Here is a 24,977-nt window from a genome sequence, read left to right as displayed (position 1 = left end):
ATGATTAAAATAAAAACACAACAACCTTAAAGAAATGGCTACCTCTTTGAGGTATGTCCTTAGGATTACCTTGCCCCCAAGGAACTGCTTGGGAGGGAGCAAGAGACAAAAGAAGCTCCAGGCACAGTTCCGTTCCTGAGGTAAAAGGGGCAGGAAGATGTAAACAGAGTCACAGGCCAAAGGAAACAGCATAGAAGGAAGTATTCTCTAAAGATATCAAGAACTAACATTTGAGTACCTATGTAAAGTGCCTAACAACTCTGTTAAGAATGTGTATGCCCATTTTATAGCTGAGAAAAGTCCACAAGTAAATAACTTGTCCCTTGGACACACACAGCTAGTAAATGATAAACTAGTATGTGAAGTGAAGTCATCCATCCACAAAGCCTTGAACTTGTCTATTTACCAGGTACCAGACCTCAGTCAGAAGCCAGCCAGATGGGAGAAGTGGTGCTCAGCCAATTGGGGTCCAGGTCCCAGAATTGTGGCCAGAAGACGATAACAACCCCAAGTCTTTTCCTGCAACAAGGACAAAGTGCTGAGCTCTTCGGCCAACTTCTTACTGGTCTGCCATGCTGAGCACACGGAAATCACATCCACCCAGGGGTGTGCCAGTGGCAGCAAAATAGAAGAAAGCAGCAGCTAAAGGCTTCATTGACAAATGTCCCTGGCTCAACTGTGTGGTGTAAAAACTGGTCCTACTGACCTTCAACTGTGCTTGGTCATATAAAAGCCTGGTTTGTTTTTAATGCAGGGTGGGGGGAAGGGGTGGTGGTAATAAAGAATGATTAAAATCTGCTTTACCATTCTGCACTATTAATTGTTTTGAGCCTTGACTTCTGGCTTAAATCGTATAAAGAAACATTGTATTAAACTACTTTAGAATTTCATCAACAAGTATATAGACATATGAGGAATATGGGAGCCACAACACAAAGACAGCTGTGGAAGGGAAAGTGAAATTTAATCACTCAGAGCTGCTGAACATAAATTACTCAGTCAATATTAAGTACACATAACCCTTCCCATAGAACTACGGGTAAAGGTCAGGGAGAAGATCATGGGTCTGCAACACTGACGTTTGTCAAAGAATACTGAAACGGTTGACATGTGGGAGGTGACACTGCTAAAGACCTAATAGGAAAAGAACACACACAAGGACTTCCCAGCTGCTCCACGTGATAAACTACCACAAAGCACAAGAAGTTAACTGTGATGGAAGGGAGAGAGGGGTAATACATGATTTTAAGAGAAAAAAATATTAAAATACAAAGAAGATTAACATCGGTCTAAAATTACATTTGTGGCAATAAATCAACTTCAAAGCTTGGGAAGTTTCTTTTTTTTTTTTTTTTTTATTTAAATTTTTTTTTTTTCAACGTTTATTTATTTTTGGGACAGAGAGAGACAGAGCATGAAAGGGGGAGGGGCAGAGAGAGAGGGAGACACAGAATCGGAAACAGGCTCCAGGCTCCGAGCCATCAGCCCAGAGCCTGACGCGGGGCTCGAACTCCCGGACCGCGAGATCGTGACCTGGCTGAAGTCGGACGCTTAACCGACTGCGCCACCCAGGCGCCCCGGGAAGTTTCTATAGACTGCCAGATATAACGGGCTCAAAAATTCTCAAATCACTACCTTGTGAAATAATCTATAAAAATTAAGATCTAAGGGGCGCTTGGGTGGCTTGGTTGGTTGAGGGATCAACTCTTGATTTCAGCTCAGGTCATGATCTCATGGTTTAGGAGACTGAGCCCTGCGATGGGCTCTGCAACAACAGCAGGAGCCTGCTTGGGATTCTCTCTCTCCCTCTCTCTCTCTGACCCTCCCCGGCTCATTCTATCTGTCTGTCTGTCTCTCTCTCTCTCTCTCAAATAAACATTTTTTAAAAAGGCAGATTTACAGTTTCATTGTTTTTAATAGTATTTTTTATTTTATTTTTTACTTTTTTAATGTTTATTTATTTTGAGAGAGAGAGAGAGAGACAGCATGAGCTGGGGAGGGGCAGAGAATGAGAGGGAGAGAGAGATCCCAAGCAAGATCCATGGGGTCATTGCAGAGCCCAATGCAGAGCTCAATCCCATGAACTGTGAGATCATGACCTGAGCTGAAACTAAGAGTTGGATGCTTAACCAACTGAGCCACCCAGCTACTCTTCTAATAATATTTTTTAACATGCACAGGTTAAGAAGAAAATCCTTTAATGTATCATTTTTCTTCACTGGAACAAAAAAGAAAAATGTCTAAAGCAAAGGAAAAGGATGCTGAAAGCCATCTATCAGCGGCAGGTAGAATAACATCCTCCCACCCCCTAGATGTTCACATCCTAATCTCAGGACCCTGTGAATATGTTAGGTCACAAGGCAAAAAGTTGCAGATAGAATTAAGATTGCAATCAGCTGACTTTTTAAAATATTTATTTATTTTTATTTTGAGAGAGAGAGAAAGAGAGACAGAGACAGTGAATGAGCAGGGGAAGGGCAGAGAGAGAATGCCAAGCAGGCACTGCACTGTCAGCACAGAGCCCCACGTGGGGCTCGATCTCACAAACCTGTGAGATCATGACCTGAGCCAATATCAAGAGTCAGACACTTAACTGAGTGAGCCACCCAGGTGCCCACAATCAGCTGACTTTAAAATAACAAGATTATTCTGGATTATCTAGATAACAAGAAGGAAGCAGAAAGGGGAGGACGAGAGACATGGCAGCATAAGAAAGACTTGGCCACCTGAAACGAATATAACACTATATGTTAGCTACACTGGAATTAAGATAAAATAAAATTAAAATTAAAAAAAGAAAGAACTTGGCCAGATATTGCTGGCTTTGAAAACAGAAGAAAGGGCCACAAGGCCTCTGGAAGCTTAAAGAGTCAAACAGATTCTCCCCTAGAGCTTCCAAAAAGGACACAACCCTACCAACACCTTGATTTTAGCCCATGGGATCCATTTCAGACTTCTGATATCTAGAACTATAAGGTAATAAGTGTTGTTTTAAGCCACTAAGCTTGTGGTTACTTATTAAAGCAGTAACTGGAAACTAATACACACCCTGATATTAATTACCAAACTGTTTTCTGTAGCAAGAGGTTCAGGAACAACACCTGAAAATAACAATGTCGGCTATACTGAAGAATAATAACTGATACAGAGATCTAGACTTCTGCTTCTGGGCATGATGGCACAGCAAGGGCCATAAATACCCTCCCACCAGAAACAACCAAGCAGTCAGACAAAATGCATGAAATGACAGTTTTCAGACCCTACGTATCAGTTAATGAAGGACAACAATCCCGAAGATATGGGAAACAAACAAGGTGAACCCTATGACTGCCCCAACTTACTACCAGGAGAGAGTTAGACCACAGTGCAGGCAGGGGAAACTGATAGAGCCTGGTGGACTGTCTGGGTTGTTGAGACAGAGTTGAGAGTCTAAGGAAACCAAGGTAGTTGACAGTTCATAGGACAGAGTACCAGAAATAACAGCCCTACACAGAGAACACTGGAGAATCACAGAGGGTGTCCACTGAATACCAGCAAAATCCTGATAAGCACATGTATGTGAAGTAACTACCTAAGGCTGGGGAAAAGACATCCAAAAGGATTAGAAGGACCAGCACCTGGTGCTCACACAGAGCCACTTATGGTGCCTGTTCCCACCAGTCAAACTGGAAAAACCTATAATTCATGAGATATGGACTAGAGTACTCATTAAAGTCTTGCCTCAGCTGTGGGGAATTTTCAGTCCTAGACTAAGCACTGCTCCAAACCCACCTAACAAATCTGAAAAGCAAGACCCAAAAAAGATCAAGCTGTTCCCAAGTAACTTAATTGCATCTTAGAACAAAGCTCAAGAATAGTTCTAGGAATTCAAAAATATACCAGCCAACAACAAAATAAAATTCACAACATCTGGCATTCAATTACAGGTTAGTGAGCAAAGAGATAAGAAAACATGAACCAGGGCACCTGGGTGGCTCAGTCGGTTAAGCAACTGACTCTCGATTTTGGCTCAGGTCATGATCTCACAGTCATGAGATAGAGCCCATGTCAGGCTTCAGGGGGGCATGGAGCCTGCTTGAGATTCTCTCCCTCTGTCCCTCCTTGCCTACCACATGCACAGGCAAGAACTCTCTCAAACAACAAACAAAAACCAAAATGAAACATGAACCAAAAGGAGAATAATCAATTGAAACCAATCTAGACTTGGCACAAAAGTTAGAATTACTTAACAAAAGAGGCTTTATAAATGTGTTCCACATGTTCTAAAAGGAGAGAAATAAAACATATAAAAAAGACTGAAATTATACTTCTAGAGATGAAAACGACAATGTGTGAGATGACAAATACACTTGATGTATGTTGGCTAACTTGACAATAAATTATATTTTAAAAAAATTTTTAATAAAAAATTACAAAAAAAAATCTTAGTGGAAATCAATATAAAGAAACAAAAGAAAGAAACACCAAAAGCTGGTTCTGAGCAAAATACTAAAATTGACAAACTTCTGAACAGAATGATCAAGAAAAAAGAGAGAAGACACAAATTATATCAGGAATGAGAGAGGTGTCACCACTTCAGATTCTACAAATATTTAAAAAATACTAGAACATTATGAACAACCTTGTTGATAAATGTGACACCTTACACAAAATGGATGCAGTCTTGAGAAGACTTTAATTACCAAAGCTCAGTCAGAAAGAGATAACTTGAATAGTCCTAATCTTAAAAATTGAGATTGTAGTTTAAAATCTCCCCACAAAGAAATTCCAAGCCCAGATGGTTTCAATTCTTAATTCTTATCACACATTACACGAAAAATACACCAACTCTATATAGACTCTTGAAAAAAATTAAAAACGAAAAAATACCTCTCAACGAATTCCATGAGGCCAGCATTACCAAAAGCAGAGGCTTTGTAAGAAAACATAACACTATCTCTCATGACCATAAACATAAAAATTCTAAACGAAATATTAGACACCCCACCCCCCAAATCCAATAATACATTACAAGGATAATACATCATGATCAAGTAAGAAACTCAAAGCTGGTAATTCACCATATTAACAGCCTAAAAAAGGACCCTCAAGGGCCACAGAAAAACCATTTGAAAAATTCAACACCTATTCCTGTTAAAAACCCTCATCAAACCAGATACAAAAGAGAACTTCCTCAACCTGAGTAAGGGTATCTGAAAAAGGTGCAGCTAAAACCACACTTAATGGTGAAAGACTGAATGTTTTCCCCCTAAGATGAGGTACAAGATAGGGATGTTCACTCTTACTATCTCTGTTAAACACTGTCCTAGAGGTTTCAGCCAGTACAATCAGGCAACAAAAATAAAATGTGTCCAGACTGGAAAAGGGGAGGTAACATTGTCTTTATTTGCAAACATAATGATCTATAGAGAAAATATAATGGAATCTATAGAAAAGCTATAGAACTAAAGGTCAGTTTAGGAAGATTACAGAAGATAAGATCAACAGACAAATATTCAATTCATTTCTATATATTAGCAAAAACAATAACAACCGAATTAAAAAAATACCATTTAGAATAATATTAAAAATATAAAACAATGGAGATAAATCTGATAAAAGATCTAAAAAGACTGTTACACTGAAAACTATAAAATATTACTAAGAAAACTTAAAGACCTAAACACATAAAATTTCCCTTGTTCAGAAGACTAAATATTAATATGTCCATTCTCCTCCAATTGATCATACACTTAACACAATCCCAATCAATATCCCAGCAGTCTTTGTTACATAAAGTGATAATAAGACTCACATTCTTTTTTTTTTTTTTTTTCCAATGTTTATTTATTTTGGGGACAGAGAGACAGAGCATGAACGGGGGAGGGGCAGAGAGAGAGGGAGACACAGAATCGGAAGCAGGCTCCAGGCTCTGAGCCATCAGCCCAGAGCCTGACGCGGGGCTCGAACTCCCGGACCGCGAGATCGTGACCTGGCTGAAGTCGGACGCTTAACCGACTGCGCCACCCAGGCACCCCAAGACTCACATTCTTAAGGAAATGTGAAGGACCTACAATAGGCAAAGACAACTCTGAAAAAGAAGAACAAAGTTGGAGGACTAACACTATCTGTTTCAGTAATTATTATAAAGCTACAGTAGTGAAGACAGTGTGGTTCTGGCACCTAGATAGACAAACAAATTATTGGAACAAGAGACCAGATATAAACCAATACATGCATAGGCAACTGATTTTCAACAACTGCACTGACTATGCAGTAAGAAAAGAACAGCCTTTTCAAAAAATGGCACTAGAACTGGATATCCATATACAAAAAAGTGAACTTGGATCCATACTTTGTCCCACATGTAAAAACTAACTCAAAATGGACCACAGATCTAAATGGAGTACCTAAAACTATAAAACCTCTAGAAGAGAACACAGGAGAAAATTTTTGATACCTTGAGTTAGGCAAAGATTTAGATATAATACCAAAAACATAATCTATTAAAGAACAACTTGATAAACTGGAACTTAATCGATTAAAAACTTCTCTTCAAAAGACACCTCTTAAGAGAATGAAAATACAAGCCACAGACTTGGAGGAAATCTTTGCAAACATATACCTCCAGAGGACTTACAGCCAGGATATATAAGGAATGCTCAAATCTCAATTAGAAAACCAATAATGGGGCATTTGGGTGGCTCAGTAGGTTAAGCATCTGACTTGATTTTGGCTCAAGTCGAATAATCTCACAGTTCCTAAGTTCGAGCCCCACACTGGGCTCCTCACTGACAGTGCAGAGCCTGCTTTGGATTTTCTCTCTCCCTCTCTCTCTGCTCCTCCCCCACTTATGAATGCTCTCTCTCTGAAAATAAACTTAAACAAAAACAAAAACAAAAACAAAAACAAAACAGGGGCACCGACTTAGGCGTCCGACTTCAGCTCAGGCCATGATCTCACAGTTCGTGAGTTCGAACCCTACATGGGGCCCTGTGCTGACAGCTCAGAGCCTGGAGCCTGCTTCAGATTCTGTGTCTTCCCCCCGCTCCCCGCCCCTCCCCTGCTCTCGCTCTGTCTCTCTCTCTCTCTCTCTCTCTCCCTCAAAAATAAAAATTAAAAAAAAATAATGCAATATAGACATGGGCAAAAGATCTGAAGAGCTTCTTCACCAAAAAAGATATTTGGATGATAAATAAGCACATGAAAAGATGCTCAATATCATTATTCACTAGGGAATAACTACTTTGGAAAACAAAGGAGGTTCTTAAACATACAGCTATCATATGATCCAGACATTCCACTACTAAGTATTTACCCAAGAGAAGCTTTATTTGTAATAGCCAAAAACTGCCAACACCCCACAGTTTTATCAAAATATGATGGATAAGCAAATCATGGTATATTCATACACTGGAATACTACCCAGCAATTAAAAGGAACAAACTATTGATATACATGAGAAGTTGTATGAATTTCAAAGGCACTGTGGTAAGTCACAGAAACCAATCTCAACATCATAGTCTCAAAACTATACATACTGTATGATTTCATTTACATGACATTCTCAGAAAGAGAAAACTATAGTGATGGAAAACACATCATTTGCCAGGGTTTAGAAGTGTGGACACAGGGTGTGACTATAATGGCAAAACATGAGGGAGTTTTGAGGGTAATGCAACTGTTCTGCATCCTGACTGTGGTGGTAGTTACAGAAATCTATACATGTATTCATAGAATGACACACCACACACACACACACACACACACACACACACAATTCAGTAAAAAAAAAAAAAAATTTGTTAAGGTAGCATGCATACTCCATATATACACAACACAGACATATCCCCTCCGTCCTTCTCTCCTTCTCTCCCTCCCTTCCCTTCTCTTTACTTCTCTTCTGCTTTCATTTTGCAGTGTATTCAGGTAATCCCTGAATATCAGACTCTAGAGACCTTCTTCATTCTGTTTTATAAGTATTAATAATAATCCACATGGGAATATAATATAATTTATTCAACCTCATATGGACATTTAGGCAGTTTCCAGTATTTTTCAATTAGAAATCATGTTATGAATAACTTTGTGCATATGCATTTGTATATCAGAAGGATATCTTCAGAGTAGGTTCCTAGGACTGGGATTGCTAGGTCAAAATACTAAACACATACGTAGTTATGTTGGATAACATGCCAAATTTCTTTCCATTAAGGCTGTACCTTTTTTGCATTTCCACCAGTAAAGTCGTACTTTTCCACAGGCTCACCAGAGGGGTTAAGGAGCTTTTAAACTTCTGCCAATCAGATAAGTGAGAAATGGTACCTTATGTATTTTTTCTTAGATGTTTGTCAATTTTTAAATAAATGTTTTAAATAACAGCTTTATTGAGATATAATTCACATATTATGCAATTTCCCATTTAAAATACACAATGCATGCTTTTTAGTATATTCACAGAGTTGTTCAATCATCACCACTAATTCCTGAACATTTTCATCACCCCAAAAAAGAAACCCCACACCTTTTAGCAGTCACTCTATTCCTCCATCCTAGCCCTAAGCTTTCTATCTCTACTAATCTACTTTCTGTCTGTAAGGATTTGTCTATTCTGGACATTTTTTTTTTTTTTTGTGGTTGTGCATGGTCTTTTGTGACTGACTTTGTTCGCTTAGTATGTTTTCAAGGTTCATTTGTATTTATAGCCTGCATCAGTACTTTATTCTTTTATGGCTGAATAATATTCCATTTTATTTATCCATTCATCAGTTGATGAGACAGACATTTGAGTTATTTCCACTTTTGGGTTATTAAGAAAAATATTTCCATGGACATTTCTGTCCAAGTTTGTGTGTGCACATATGTTTTCATCTCTTTTGGGAATATACCCAGAATTGCTGGAACATAACTCTTTACTTAGCATTTTGAGGAACTGCCAGCCTATTTTCCAAAGAAATTGTACCATCTTATATTTTCAATAGCAACATATGACATTTTAATTTCTCCACATCTTCCCCAACACTTGTTATCATCTGTCATTTTTACTACAAGCATATTAGTAGGTGTGAAGTAGTATCTCATTTCGGTTTTGATTTGTATTTCCATGATGGCTAATGATACCGAGCATCTTTTCATGAGCTTATTGTTTGGAGAAATGCTTTCTCAGATCCTTTGTCCATCTTTTAATTGGGCTGTCTTTTTCTATTGAGTTGTTACGAGTTCTTTTTATGTTCTAGATACATGTCTCATGTATGTGATTTACAAAAATTTTCCCCCATTCTGTGGGTTTTTTCACTTCTTTGACGTTGTCCTTTGAAACACAAAACTTTTTCATTTGATGATGTCCAATTTATCTACTTTTTCTTTTGTTGTTTGTGCTTTTGGTGTCTTATCCACCAGGGCAACTCAAGCACAGACTCAATGTCTGTGGCAGGTTAAATAACAGCTTCTCAAGACGTCCACATCCTCATCCCCAAAATCTGTGAATGTTACTTTATACGGCAAAAGGCATTTTGTGGATGTGATTAAACTAAGGATTTGAGACAAGGGGGTCATCTTGGATTACCCAAATGAGTCCAATGTAATCACATCGGTCTTTACAAGAGGGAGGCAGATCAGAGGGTCAGAAGGCGATATGACGATGAAAGAAGGAAGCTGGAATGAATGAAGCAGGACAGTGGAGTAATATGAGCCAAGGAATGCAAGTGACCTCTAGAAGCCCACAAAGGTGAGAACACATTCTCCACCAAAGCATCTAGAAAGAACACAGACCTGCCAATATCTTGATTTTAGAATTCTGACCTTCAGAACTATAAGTGAATAAGTTTGCATTGTTTTAAGCCACTAAAGTTGTGGTAATTTGCTATAAAAGCAATAGGAAATTAATACAGGGTTCAAGGTTTTAATTGGGGGCTGATCATATAAACACTCTCCACCTAGCACATTCTAGACTCCCTGAAGGAAAGCAGGTATATAGCATAAACCACATGGACTTCACATCCACTTATTTCCATTTATATAAGAAATTTCTATTCTATTCCACTTATCTATTTATATATCAATACCTTACTTTTTCCAAGTATATAATGGCTTTACAGTATATGTTTAATAACTGCCTGTGCTAATCACACCTCATAACTTTTCTTTTTCAGCATTTCCCCAGCATTCCTACATGTTTATTTTTCCATATGAACTTTAACATCAACTTTTCTAACTCTATAAAAAGTTGTGTTGGTATTTTTAATTGCATCTGTGTTAAATTAATGTTAGCTTAGGGAGAACTGACATCTTTATGATGTTGAGTTCTCCTACCCAAGGGCAAGGAATGTCTTTCCACTGGTCAAATCTACTTCTCTGCCTTCAAGAATGTTTTAAAGTTTTCCTCAGATTCTGCACATTTCTTGTTATTCTTAAAACCACATTTTGTTGGTGCTATTATTAATATTGATAGCTTCTGAAATATTTCAGGCATTGTAATTTCTGAAATATTTTAAAAGCTTTTAAAGGGTTTGGTAGTAAGAAAGAGAGAGAGAGATAGAGAGAGAGACAAATAAATAAAGAAAGAAACAATGAATAAAAATACACACATTGGGGCGCCTGGGTGGCTCTGTCGGTTGGGCATCAAAGTCTTGATTTCACCTCAGATGGTCATGATCTCACAGTCATGAGATCCAGCCCCAAGTCGGGCTCTGCACCAGCAGCATGGAGCCTGCTGGGGACTTTCTCTCTCTCTCTCTGTCTGCCCCTTTCCCCCAGGCATGCACTCTTTCTCTCTCTCAAATTAAAAAAAAAAAAAAATTATACATCAACTAGAGGGAACAAATGTGAATGTCTGTGGGAGTTAGCAGTCTAAGCTCAATGGGCATCCATGAACAGGTTTCCAGAGGGAAGAGAAACATGGGTTAATTGACCAAGAGAGTTGAGTGCAATGAGTTAAAATAATTGCTTCTGTAATTCAAACAGCCAAAATCAATAGCTTAAAGTAAAAAAACAAAAAAAAAACAAAAAAAAAACACATAAAATTTGAACTGATAAAGTATAACATCTATCCCTAATAACTCTTAAGACTAAAACTCTTAAAAATATAAGAAATTTTCTATTATCAAGAACATCTAATTCCAACCAACTGCTACAATCATACTTCACAATGAAACACTGAAGGTATTTCCCTAATGAAGACCAAAAAAACATAAGTAGGCCCACTTTTTCACCACTCTTATTTAATAGTGTTCTAAAGCTCTAGCCAATGCAATAATACATGCAAACATATATGTTAATATTACTGAATAACTACACTGTTATTAAATCATTTGGGGCCCACAAAAATGGCAATTCCATACAGTTCAACTTAATATGTGTGTGTGTGAAAGGAAAATAGAAAACATTAAAAATGATGTCAAGTTCCAAATTTTTCTAACATTTTAACACAATCCTAATCAAAAAGCAAATAGAAATTTTAAATTTTTTTCAAAATGATTTTACGGTTTGTAGAGAATGAAAACAAGATAGACCAGAAAATGCTTTTCGAATAACAGTAATTTAGGGGGAGGTAATAAACTGTCAAGCCAGCTAATAATAAAATGGACAAAATAAAAGTATCAGTTAGGAAAAAAAATAGAAAATCAAGTAACTCATCCAAATATATAATAGAATTTGCATGAAAAGAAAATATTCTGTATAACTCATTAAGTGGTATGAAGGCAACTAACCATTTGAGAAAAATAGATTCCCTACCTGATAACAAAAGATTGATGACTTACAGATTTTCATTTAAAAATAGAATCAGAGAGAAAAAATATTGGTGAATACACTTTATGCATAGGGCTTCTTACACATGACAACTATAAAGGAAAGCATAAAGGAAAAGAGTGACAGATTTGATCAAGAAATTTTAAAATAATAATAATAAATATTAAAATATAGGGTGCCTAGGTGGCTCAGTCATTAAGCATGTGGCTTTGACTCAGGTCATGATCTCACAGTTCATGAGTCTGAGTCCTGCTTCTGGCGAGCTCAAGCCCTGCTTTGGATGAGCCCTGCTTCTCTCTTTCTGCCCCTCCTGGGATTCTCTCTCTGCCCTATGCTCACTTGTGCCCTCTCTCTTAAAAATAAAAAAAGAGGGGTGCCTGGGTGGCTCAGTGTTTTGGGCATCCAACTTTAGCTCAGGTTATGATCTTGTGGTTCATGGGTTTGAGTCCCACGTGGGGCTCTGTGCTGACAGCTCAGAGTCTGGAGCCTGTTTTGGATTCTGTGTCTCCCTCTCTCTCTGCCCCTCCCCAGCTGGTGCTCTGTCTCTATCTCAAAAGTAAATGAACATTAAAAAAATTTTCTTTAAAAAGAAAGAAAATTCAATATAGAAAATTCAAATGCAAATGAAAATTTAGAAAAATGCAACTCTTAATCTTTAATTAAGTGTTCATCGAGTCACAAAGGAAAATCCAAATACCAATGGAAAAACTGAAAAAAGACATGATTGAACAATACAAAAGTAATACAAATGAGCAAATCTATAATAGTATTCAACCTTACTAATTTTTTTTTAATGTGTCAAGCAATGTGCTAAGAGCTTTCCACCAACTCAGTAAACCTCTGCAACAACTCAATGACCAAAATGCTATCATTATCCCTACTCTATCTATGAACAGTGAAGCTTAGACACAAAGTGGTCAATCATACTTACCAAAGTCGCACAGCCAGAAGGCAGATGACAAGAGTCCAGAGCCACCCTCAATCACCATTTCCACTTTTCAACTATTACCTCTTGGAGTCCTAGGCAAGGCCATGATTCTCACTCACTGACTTAGGTAACTCACAAAGCAGTTTTGGTATGTTCTTCCTACCACAACTCCTTGCCATACTCAAAGAATAGTGGTTTCCAGAATTCTTTCCTTGCTGACACACATTTTGACTTTGGTACATATGTAGCATACTACCTAGAGTGGCCCAGGAATTTACCACCTAGAGCACTCTTCCTCTCTCTGAACTTGAGGTACTTGTTACACCTAACTGTATTACTCTAACAGTGATATGAAGCCATGGTTAAGAAACAGTAGCAATTTTTAAAAAATCAATGAAAACAATGTGACAACTTTTCTCACCAGATTGGTGAGGACTTAAAAGAAGAGTAATAGCCAATGAGAAAAAGCAGGCACCCTCACAAAATATTGTTGAAATGTCAAATGATAAGTTTTCTTCAAAGGCAATGTAGCAATATCTTTTTTTTTGAATGGGGAGTTGGGGGGGGAGGGAAGAGAGGGGAAAGGAAGAGAGTTGGGGAGGGCACAGAAACCTAGAAAACTGATGACTGATGTTGGTTCTTTGTACTTGATAGATTACAGAAAATTTTCTCCATTTACTCGTTTGTATTTTATAATTGGTTTCAACATGCATTTTTTGTGAAATTGAAGAAAAGTTTTCCAAACTGACCTCCAGACTGTATGCACAGGAAGAATTATTGTATATTATATTGTCCCATTTCAGTGGAGATCTAATATTGTGTATCATACTATCACAAGCAAGCCCACACCCCGTACCCCGCTCCCACCAAGGAGCAGTGACAGCCACAGAGGAACTGTAACCAAAAACAGATCTGAAGGGTGAGGGAAGAAGGACTAGCACCCCACATAGGGTTAATGTGAAGATTAAATGAGATGAGGCATGCAAAGCAATTAACAGTGCTGGATACAAAGAAAGTGCTTGATAAACATTAGCTGTTGTCATTAAGTAATTACAACCATTATCAATTACAGGCAATAACTGCTTACATAATATATTCCTGAAATGGTGAGATGTCAAACTTGGATAAACACTATCATTTCAGCAATACCTTTTCTTCACTCCAGTTCATTTTTAATTGGTTATGGTTCACTGCCTCTCCTACCAAGACAGGACTGAATGTATTGAAGCACTTAAAATGATAGGTGCAGGAAGAACATGACCCAGACCTCAACCTCCAAAAGCTCAAGATCCTATACAAACACAAATAAACCCAAATGCAGTTGGGAAGAAACTGACAATACTCAGAAATTTTCCTATCTACAAGAATCTCTAGGATCTTAATAAAATTCAATCTAATTCCAGCCTGCTGCTTCTTTCTTACATCTTCCTCTCTTCAACTCGAGTCTCAGTTACCTTTTTTCACACCCAGCTGTAACCAAGAGAAGCCCCAAGTATGGTGAGATAAACCTCTAAATATGAAATAACCCCCCTACATATGAAAGATAACTACTGCTGCACTAGTTCGGGAAAGACAAATTGCCTCTTGGTAGTGCTAACCACTACTTCATTCCCTACTTGCAAACCAAGAAGCAATACTTCAGATGAGTCCATGCCACCAATTCACACAAGCATTTTTTAAAATGATCCAGTTTGAACAGCACACTGCCCTCTCTTATGCACTGCTCTACCAAATAACTTTTAGAATGATAAACTTTATTTATAGAGAGCTTTGAGATAGGGTTTAAGCTCTAGACAGCACCCTTCTACTATAAATTCCCTAGAAAATCCTCTGCCTCCAATTTAATCATTCCCTGCCACCCACCCCCCGCCCCCACCACAAAAAAAAAAAAAAAAAAAAAATCCAAGTAGGGCCATTGCCATACCATGAATACAAACTGCTAATTAATTTGTATCAGTAGAGCTGGCTTAGACTATTTCTCAAACTTTACTGCTGAGATAGTTTTTTACTATCATGTTTTGATGCAAATGTAATACTATAACTATATAGAAAAAAATTAGTTCTTAAGAACCAAAGTTAGACTGTCATATGATTTTGCAATCATCACTGATTCAGAAAATAGTCACAGTTTGTTAGAACTTAAAAGGACTTAAAATGCATTTCAATTTATACATAAGTAACCTAAGGAAACACTTTAAGCATGTACAATTCTTTGTTTCAAATACAGAACATGTTTCTTTTCTCCAAAACTACATGTTCACAATGCTTAGTCATGTATGAATTGAAATAATTTGTTCAAAAATGCAGGTCTGATTTATAGCAGCATCAATAATAATATATCTAAGAATAAATATAATAACCAAGGAGGAGAAAGACTTACTTACACACACTGAAAATACAAAAACACTGCTGAAGGGGCGCCTGGGTGGCGCAGTCGGTTAAGCGTCCGACTTCAGCCAGGTCACGATCTCGCGGTCCGTGAGTTCGAGCCCCACATCGGGCTCTGGGCTGATGGCTCGGAGCCTGGAGCCTGTTTCCGATTCTGTGACTCCCTCTCTCTCTGCCCCTCCCCCGTTCATGCTCTGTCTCTCTCTGTCCCAAAAATAAATAAACGTTGAAAAAAAAAAAAAAACACTGCTGAAATTAAAGACAACACAAATAAATGGAATGACATCTTGTGTTCATGAAGTGTTAGACTTAATACTGTTAAGATGTTCACCCTCCCCAAAACAACCTACAGATTCAATATAATCCCTATTAAAACCATAACAGCACTTTTTGCATAAACAGAAAAAAAAATCCTAAAATCCATATGGAATTTCAAGGGACCCCAAACAGCCAAACCGAACTTGAGAGAAAAAAGCTTAAGGACTTGCACTTCCCAATTTCAAAACTTATAACAAAGCTACAGTAACTGGAACAGTGTGGTACTGAACTCATTGGGCGCCTAGGTGGCTCTGTCGGTTAAGCATCTGACACTGGCTCAGGTCATGATCTCACAGTTCATGGATTCAAGCCCCACATCAGGCTCTGTGCTGACAGCTCAGGGCCTGGAGCCTGGAGCCTGCAGCCTGCTTCAGATTCTGTATCTCCCTCTCTCTCTCTGCCCCTCCCCTACTCATGCTTTGTCTCTCTCACTCTCAAAAATAAACATTAAAAAAAAAAAAAAAGGAATAGAGAACTCAGAAATAAATTCTCATATATATGGTCAAATGACCCTCACATAAGGGTTCCAAGACCACTCAACGAGGAAAGGATGTCTCTTCAAAAAATGGTGCTGGGAAAATGCGGTATTTGCATGCAAAAGAATGAATTTGGACACTTACCTTACATCTTACAAAAATTAACTCTAAATTGACTGAAGAACAAAATGTAAGACCCCAAACTGTAAAATTCCTAAAGGAAACAGGGGGAAAGCTCCATGACATCGGATTTGACAATGTTTTCTCGTACGGCATGAAAAGCACAGGCAACAAAAGCAAAAATAGACAAATGGGACTACATCAGACTTTAAAACTTATGTGCATCAAAGGTTACACTCATAAGAGTAAAAAGGCAACCTATGGAATGGGGAAAAAATATTTACAAATCATCTATCTGATGAGGAGCTGTTACCCAGAATATATAAACAACTCCTACAACTCAACAATAAAAAAAATAACCCAATATAAAAATGGGCAACGAACCTGAATAAATATTTCTCAAAAAACAAAAAACAAAGATACAAGTGGTCAACAAGCATATGAAAAGATGCTCAATTAATATCACTTACAAAAATGCAAATCAAAACAAGATATAACCCTACATTCATTAGGATGGCCACTATAAACAAACAAACAAACAAACAAACAAACAAACACAGAAGATAACAAGTATTAGTGAGGATGGGGAGAAACTGAACCTTTGTGCACTGTTGGTAGAACTGTAAAATGGTGCAGCTACTATGGAAAACAGTATGGTAGTGGTTTAAAAAATTAAAAATAGAACTACCATATGATCCAATAATCCCACGTATGGGTATATAACCCAAAAGAATTAAATGCAGGATCTCAGAGACATTTGCACACCTATGTTCATAGCAGAATCACTTACAACAGCCAAAAGTGAAAGCAATCCAAATGTCCATTGATGGGTAAATGGATAAATAAAATAGATAAATGGTACATAAATACAACAGAATATTCTTGAGCCTTAAAAAGGAAAGAAATCCTGTCACATGCTCCAATATAATGAACCTTGAGGACATTATGCTAAGTGAAACAAGCCAGCCACAAAAGACAAATCTTGCATGATTCCACTTAAATGAGGCATCTAAAGTAGTCAAACTCATAAAAACAGAAAGTAGAATGGTGAGGCTGGAGCAGCGGAGAGAGAATTGGGGAGCTGCTATTCAATGGATAGAGTTTCAGTTATGCAAAATGAAAAAGCTCTGGAGATCTGTTCCACGACAATGTGAATACACTTCATACTACTGAACTGTACTCTTAAAATGGTTAAGATGGTAAATTTCATGTCACGTGTTTTTTTACAATTATAGAGAAACAAACAAGGCAGGTCTGACACTCTACCATGACAGGCATGTCAAGGATCCTCTTAGACAGTAGGGATTTTTCAGACCTTTGCCATAAGTGCTATATGCAACAAGATGAATCATGCAAAGAGTTAGGGCTTTCTAAAAATCTTTCTAAGGCAATCACACAGGAATGAAAAACTGATCTAGTATGGCAAATTAAACTAATGACCACCTAATCCAAAAATGCCTTCATAAGAACAAAGCCCGACAAATGAACTTCTGGAGCTCCTGGACCTCTAACAGAAATCTCAAAGAGATTTTTCCACTGTCAAAAGCTGATGTCACCACCAGCCTCTGGATTATCTCCAGTTCCTTTTAATCAGGGCCAGTTTCTGAGAATATTCCACATATCTAGACTAACTTGTCACACTAATCTAAAACTAAGGAATGTTCACAGAATTCAAGTTAGTCTAAATCTTAATCCAAGAATATATCAGAACCTAAGAACAGGGTCAGTAGCTTTCAATACCAAATATCTGTTCCCCAGATCACACATTCATGGGTCTCCTCAATTTCTTTTTCAGAATGTACATGATCCAGAATGGCCTAAGATTAAGATCATTTTAATGGTTATCAAGTCAATAGTGGGGCACCTGGGTGGCTAAGTCAGTTAAAGAATCCGACTACAGCTCAGGTCATGATCTCACAGCTCATGAGTTCAAGCCCCACATCAGGCTCTCTCTGCTGTCAGTGCAGAGCCCGCTTTGGATCCTCTGTCCCCCTCTCTCTCTGTGGCTCCCCCACTCGCACTCACTCTCAAAAATAAATGAACGTTAAAAAAAAGTTAATGGTAAGTGATATGGATATGTATTTACAGCTATAAAAAAAAAAAAGTGCAACATCCCCAAAGGCAAGGGAATTAAAAGCAAAAGTGAATTACTGGGACCTTATGAAGATAAAAAGCTTCTGCACAGCAAAGGAAACAACCAACAAAACTAAAAGGCAACCAACAGAATGGGAAAAGATATTCGCAAATGACATATCGGACAAAGGGCTAGTATCCAAAATCTATAAAGAGCTCACCAAACTCCACACCCGAAAAACAAATAACCCAGTGAAGAAATGGGCAGAAAACATGAATAGACACTTCTCTAAAGAAGACATCCGGATGGCCAACAGGCACATGAAAAGATGTTCAGCGTCGCTCCTTATCAGGGAAATACAAATCAAAACCACACTCAGGTATCACCTCACGCCAGTCAGAGTGGCCAAAATGAACAAATCAGGAGACTATAGATGCTGGAGAGGATGTGGAGAAACGGGAACCCTCTTGCACTGTTGGTGGGAATGCAAATTGGTGCAGCCGCTCTGGAAAGCAGTGTGGAGGTTCCTCAGAAAATTAAAAATAGACCTACCCTATGACCCAGCAATAGCACTGCTAGGAATTTATCCAAGGGATACAGGAGCACTGATGCATAGGGCCACTTGTACCCCAATGTTCATAGCAGCACTCTCAACAATAGCCAAATTATGGAAAGAGCCTAAATGTCCATCAACTGATGAATGGATAAAGAAATTGTAGTTTATATACACAATGGAATATTACGTGGCAATGAGAAAAAATGAAATATGGCCTTTTGTAGCAACGTGGATGGAACTGGAGAGTGTGATGCTAAGTGAAATAAGCCATACAGAGAAAGACAGATACCATATGGTTTCACTCTTATGTGGATCCTGAGAAACTTCACAGGAACCCATGGGGGAGGGGAAGGAAAAAAAAAAAAAGAGGTTAGAATGGGAGAGAGCCAAAGCATAAGAGACTGTTAAAAACTGAGAACAAACTGAGGGTTGATGGGGGGTGGGAGGGAGGGGAGGGTGGGTGATGGGTATTGAGGAGGGCACCTTTTGGGATGAGCACTGGGTGTTGTATGGAAACCAATTTGTCAATAAATTTCAGAAAAAAAAAGTGCACTTCACTGGAATATTTAATACATTGCTTCTGCACAAACTGGCAGTTCTGCTCTTTCTCCAGTTGGTGTACAACAAAATCTACTACATTAAGAACTCATCCAGGATTATACAGCTTGGTCTAGGAACAGATGGCTTGGGATGGAATCCTGGCTCAACTACCTACCAACTTTTTTACCTTCAGAATACTAAATTTCTCTGTACCTGTTTCATGATCTATAAACGGGTATATGAGAATCTGAAATCTTAAAATCCAAAAGTTACGAAAGTGTGGTTTACATAAGTGTCTATCACTCGGTTACAATGGAAAGCAACACGTAGGGAAGAAAAAAGTGGTGTCACCCTATGTCTTATTACAGCAGAATTCCTAGTGAGACCAGCAACCGAGTCAGAGTTTTATGTGTACTCTTGACTCTCAGCCCAGGTCTCAGGTACTGGGGGAAGATAAGGTCATTTTAGACAAACCTTCATTTAAAACTGAATGCCTACTATGTACATAATGCTGCTATTGACAGAGGTTCAGAAATTCCAGTCTGGGTGAAGAAATGTCCCCCATAAAATAATTAAAGTAGCTAAATGTGTCAAAATGAATGACAGATGAGTAACAGACAATGCAAACAGAAATGGAGAAAGTGGAGAGGGGAGAGCCTTCTGCAGTGCCACCAGGCAGGAGGCTGTTGGGAGAGTCGCCCAAGAAAGGAAACACACATTGACACCACTTGCTAAGGGGTCAAAAATGAGACCAATGTGGCAGAGAGAATAATCACAGCATTAATAAAAACTGGGAAACCAGAGGCGGTGCGAGGTAATTCTGCCCTGGACATGTGCAGTGTGTGCTGGTGGCTGGACACACATAGGAAAGAAGACAGTGGGCGGCTGGAGAGCAGTGACTGACAACTAAGGCAGGATGACCCATGAGGCACAAAATCATAGAAACGGAGAAAAGTTCCAAGAAGCAGCTATCAACAGTGTCTGATGCTGCTTAAAACAGACAGTGAAGAAAAATTCAGCCATAGAAGAAAGGCCTCTGTCTGCCAAGGCCAGTCAGAAAGCTCAAGCCACATGTAGGATGAAAAAGAATTTCTAAAATATCAAGCACTCAGTAATGATTTAATTTTTCCCCAAGAGTAGGCTGGCTTATTACTACTCCGGATGATAACCAATTAGATGATTTTACATCTACTTCCAAAGCTGATCTTTTTGGCAAGTGTCTATGAGGACCCACTGAAAGGATTATAAAGAAAAAGAAAATAGTCATTAACAAGAGAAAGAGAGGGCACACTTTTTCCAACTACAGGATTCCAAAGCTTCTGGCAGTAGCAAACAGCTTTTAGTAAAAATAAGCCAACAAAAGTTTATTAGTGAAGTAGTATTAACAAAATAATATTCATTTACTAGGCTCTAAATGAAAGAGTAGCCACTCCACCACCATACAAAGGATTAAAAAACCTCACTCTTAAGAAAATCACTTCTAAAAATATTTTTACATTATAAAGTAATAATTTGATTAGAAAAAGTAAATACTACTCCTGATCAATTCTGCCTTCCTAAGACAAATCTAATGATTATGTTTAATCTCTTCTGGCCTTTATTCCTAAGTACAGCATTTTGTTCATATGCTTTGTATATAAAACACTTTTGTACCCTCCTCCTGCATCTGTCACAAATACAACTTAAAACAAAAATTTCTGCACAAAACTAATGTATCCTGCAAACAAATTTAAAAGTCCTAATAAACACTATCAAACTTTGCCTTGCCATTAATAGCCAATTTATGAAAATACATGTGACACTGAAATTTAATTTGCCACAGACTAAAACAATCATATTCCTGTAAATTTATTCAAGTTTATATTTACTAGCTACACGAGATGTAGCTTTTTATTTACAATGAATTAAAAGACAACCATGCCTTCCAAAGATCCATTTCACAATGAAACTGTATTAGCTAATAGATGATTTTTTTTAAAAAAAGCTCTTATTTGCTGGTCACATTGGGCCAATTTTTTTTTTAAGTCTTTATTTACTTATTTTGAGAGAGAGAGAGAGCGCGAGCGAGCATGGGGGAGGGGCAGAGAGCGAGGGAGAGAGAGAATCCCAAGCAGGCTCTGTGCTGTCAGTGCAGAGTCTGATGCAGGGCTCGAACCCACAAACCGTGTGATCATGACTTGAGCCAAAGTCGGATGCTTAATGGACTGATCACCCAGGTGCCCCACGATGGGCAGACTTATAAATCGAATACTACTAAAAATTATATCTTTAACATATGTACACATATTTTCACTATATATTTTTATTACATTTTCACTACATGCATCTATTTCCACTGTTCTCAATATCTAGACCTTAGCTTCAAGAAAAATCCTGACACCAATCCAGGGTAAGTGAATTATTTGTAGTAATTATAGTTGCTTCTATCTCTCCCAACTCTTTCAAAATCCTTACAAACTATAGACCACAGCCAAAACATTCTCAAAGGTCCCTTTTCTCTGAAATAATAACATACTACCATTGAGCCATAAAAATGGCTGTTAAGATATAGGAATGTTAAGACATCTAGGATGTTAAGACAAGGGAATGGCTCATGCTTCTGACATAAGAAAATTAACATCTAGTCCAAACATAAAAAAAAAACTGCATTAGGTAACGCAATTAGCTATTTCCACTGTTTTTCTTCATCAATGAGTTTTATTTTGTTTTGAAGATGTTCTAGTGAAATTCTGCTGCAATGGAGGAAAAATATACCAAATACAAAGTACTCAGAGAACCATCATTAATATTGCAGGGAAATCTTAACTTTGAAAAATTACTAGTTTATACTACTAAAATAAACACAAAAAATCCTCAGGGTATAAACTGACAAACTGAACTCAGCCACCTCCAGAAATGTGCCCAGGTTTCCTGAAAAAACTCAACAGCACATTCTGGGGGAAAAATGGTGTATTTGTGCCCCATCAGACACTAAACTCATGGTATCACTCACAATCATTTAAGAAAATCAATCCCATTTCTTCTACTTACTCAAACAAAAACAATACCAAAGTTTGATCAGGAAGAAGGCTGAAAGCATAGGCCATTTTTGGAGCAACCTTCACAGAATATTTTATTAGAACCATATTTTATCTATGATGGGCAGAGGCTTGTGTTCTGTATTAGTGTAATTACCAGCAATAGCTTGACTAGCTAGTTTGTACATTCAAACGGTTCATACAGACACAACATGTGCCACAAAAGATGTCTGATTCTGCCAGGACCACTGACAGATTCAACCACATCTTTTCATACCTTACACCCTGGCAAGTAATTTTTCTCATGTGAGCCCTACATTCATGAGTAGAGAGGTACACTAAAACTTATAAACAAATAGGAAATTAGCAAATATAATTTAGGCTGACATTTCTCAAACAAGGGAGTTGTTAACTATACACCAAAAATTAGCATATATAAGGCTGTTGGGGTAAAAAAAAAAAAAAAAAAGCAGCAGAAGGATAACCTTAATGTTTTACAAGACTCAATCATTACTTTAGTTCCCCGTGCTAATGGCTCATGAAGATAGTCATTCACTCAAACTAGTGTTAAATCCCTACTGTGTGCCTGGCAGTGTACAAGGTAAGAAAAAGAACAGAAAATCAAGGCCACAATACCTGCCAAGGACTACTTGAAATAAAAGGAGACATGCCCATTAAATTGCTGTACTGTTTTAGCTTTACTGGACACAAACCACAGGCCAGCCCGTGCTGGACACCGTAGGCACACAATAGTAACAATCACCTAACTGCAGATCTGTAACCAATCAATGAACTATGACAATACCAGGCCTGACTAGTCCCTAAAGCAGCAATATTTCACTCTGGAAATAATCTTGCCTCCGTCGATTAATTCTTTCAACAGATGGCAATTCTCTGAATAATTTCCACCTATGTGAACCCAGACTAAGATTGCTTACAGAGTTAAATGAGAGAATGTAATGTTTTGAACAAAAATTGAAAAACAGTAAATAGAGGCACATTTGCACTTCAACATTAATTTGGTTTGCATTTAGCCATTACCTTCAAAAATGATAAAAAAGCAAGTGACTTTAGTCATAAAGCAGAATATCAACCCGAAAGTTACTGTGGCAAGACATTATTTTCTAGTAGTGGCAGTTTAGTGGGAAACGGAAGCTAAACAGGTTTTGCTTAGCTTTTTAAAAACCATTCACTTTTAGTGATTTCTTTGTGAAAGCTGTGACCACCCATTTCCTTAGGCTCAAAAACAGGTAGTCCCAACACAACTACAGATTTGGTACAGTCTTCAATACTAACGAGTTTTTCTTAAGTAGGTGTCATTTCTTAACTAAATTATAAAGGCTTGCAAACTAGAAACATCTGCTTTTAAAATCTTTCACGTTAAAGATGACACCCGATCTTAAATTAAAAATGTAAACAGACTTCCAATACCTTAACTAGAGAACTAAACGAAACTGTATTATGGATATAGAATTGCTAGCTAAACAATCTACTGCAAAGCGATAAAGGAAAGGGAAGATGAAGAAACAAGATTCCTCACCAAGAAATGTTTGAACAAATTCAAAGTAAAATTCTGTAAGCTATGTTTTGAAGCCTTTCCACCAGTCTTGCTATTTTTACTACGACATTTAAAAGTGAGCTCTGTGTGCACGCCGTTTTTAAAACCGCAACCAAAGGGGGAAAAGTGTCCTAAAATTTGCCCATTAACAGCAATCAAGACTACAAATATGCCCCTCCTACATAGTGAGCCAAGTGGCAAGAAGATACGAGAACTCAGGAAGTTTTGAAATGCCAGTGACAGGAGTCAACAGGGAAGGCGAGGGGAAAGAATCACGGAGAACAAGAGCAACTCCGTGCGGCCAACGCCACGAGTTGGCATCCGAACTGCAAGTTCCCGGCTCGGGACGGGACTCGAACGGGCAACTTCGCGCCGGACGGAGCTGCGCGCTCGGCCGCCCTCCGAGCCCCGAGCCGCAGCCCTTCGTCCCCGTTCGTAGTCCCGCTGCCGCGTCCGCGAGGGCGCGCTGACAGCCGCGGGGCCGGGCCTGGGAGATGCCGGCCGGCTGACACCCACCTTCCTTCTCGGCCCGCGCCGCGGCCACTACGAGGGTCATCACCAGGTGCAGCGCTCCCAGTAGGCCGGCGGCCCCGCTCCGCGGGCCCCCGCCGCGGCTGGCCGCGGGCTCCACACCGGCCCCTGCGGACGTGGAGGCGGCGGCGACTCCTGCTGCTCCTCCTCCAGCCCGCTTCCCCATCCCTGCCGGCCGGGGGCCGCCGCGCTCGAGGTCCGGCGCGGCCCTTCTCGGCGAGGCGGCAGCGGCACGGGAGCCGTGGTCCGGGCTCTGACCGCGGCGCCGGGGGCGAGAGTGGTTCCGGGCCCAGGGCTCGGGCTCCGGGCGTGGGTCTGGGTCCGTACGTGCGTGCGAGCGAGAGTGTCAGTCACGGCCTCGGCCTCAGCATCGCCTACGAAGAGTCGAAGCGGAGAGGCCGCGGGTCAAGCACGGCGGGCGGCCATACTGGAAACGGGCACGGGCCGCGGGCTCTGGGCGCTGGCCTGCGAGGGGCGGGGCGCGGCCCTGGGCACCGCCCCCGCCGTGCCGTCACCTGAGGGGCCAGCCGGTCAGTCTGCCCCGGAGTCCGTGAGTCTTAATTTCTCGTCCGGCTCTTGGCGACCCAAGGCTTCACTAGCCGGACAGGACGCGGGCAGTACAACTCCAACCTGTCACTTCTACCCCGCGGAAGAGGAGAAGGGGGAGGGAAGAAGGACCAGGCCCCGTCGCCAGGACTTATGATGGCGGTTCACGCTTCGTGGAGGCAGTGACGGCAATCACGT

General features: G+C 39.3%; 1 protein-coding gene across 1 annotated transcript in view; it reads right to left on the bottom strand.

Moving 5' to 3' along the window:
• Positions 1–24,721, bottom strand: part of TMEM131 (transmembrane protein 131) — a 237,800-nt gene extending 213,079 nt beyond the window's left edge. Inside the window, 1 exon segment of the mRNA XM_043603229.1 lies at positions 24,219–24,721. Coding sequence (XP_043459164.1) covers positions 24,219–24,399 — 181 coding nt within the window. The 5' untranslated portion in view covers positions 24,400–24,721.
• Positions 24,722–24,977: the final 256 nt, after the last annotated feature.

This window comes from Prionailurus bengalensis, chromosome A3 (assembly GCF_016509475.1).
Source record: "Prionailurus bengalensis isolate Pbe53 chromosome A3, Fcat_Pben_1.1_paternal_pri, whole genome shotgun sequence".
Lineage (NCBI taxonomy): Eukaryota > Metazoa > Chordata > Mammalia > Carnivora > Felidae > Prionailurus > Prionailurus bengalensis.
The sequence above is the reverse complement of the archived record's forward strand: the minus strand, read 5'-3'. Positions and strand labels throughout refer to the sequence as shown.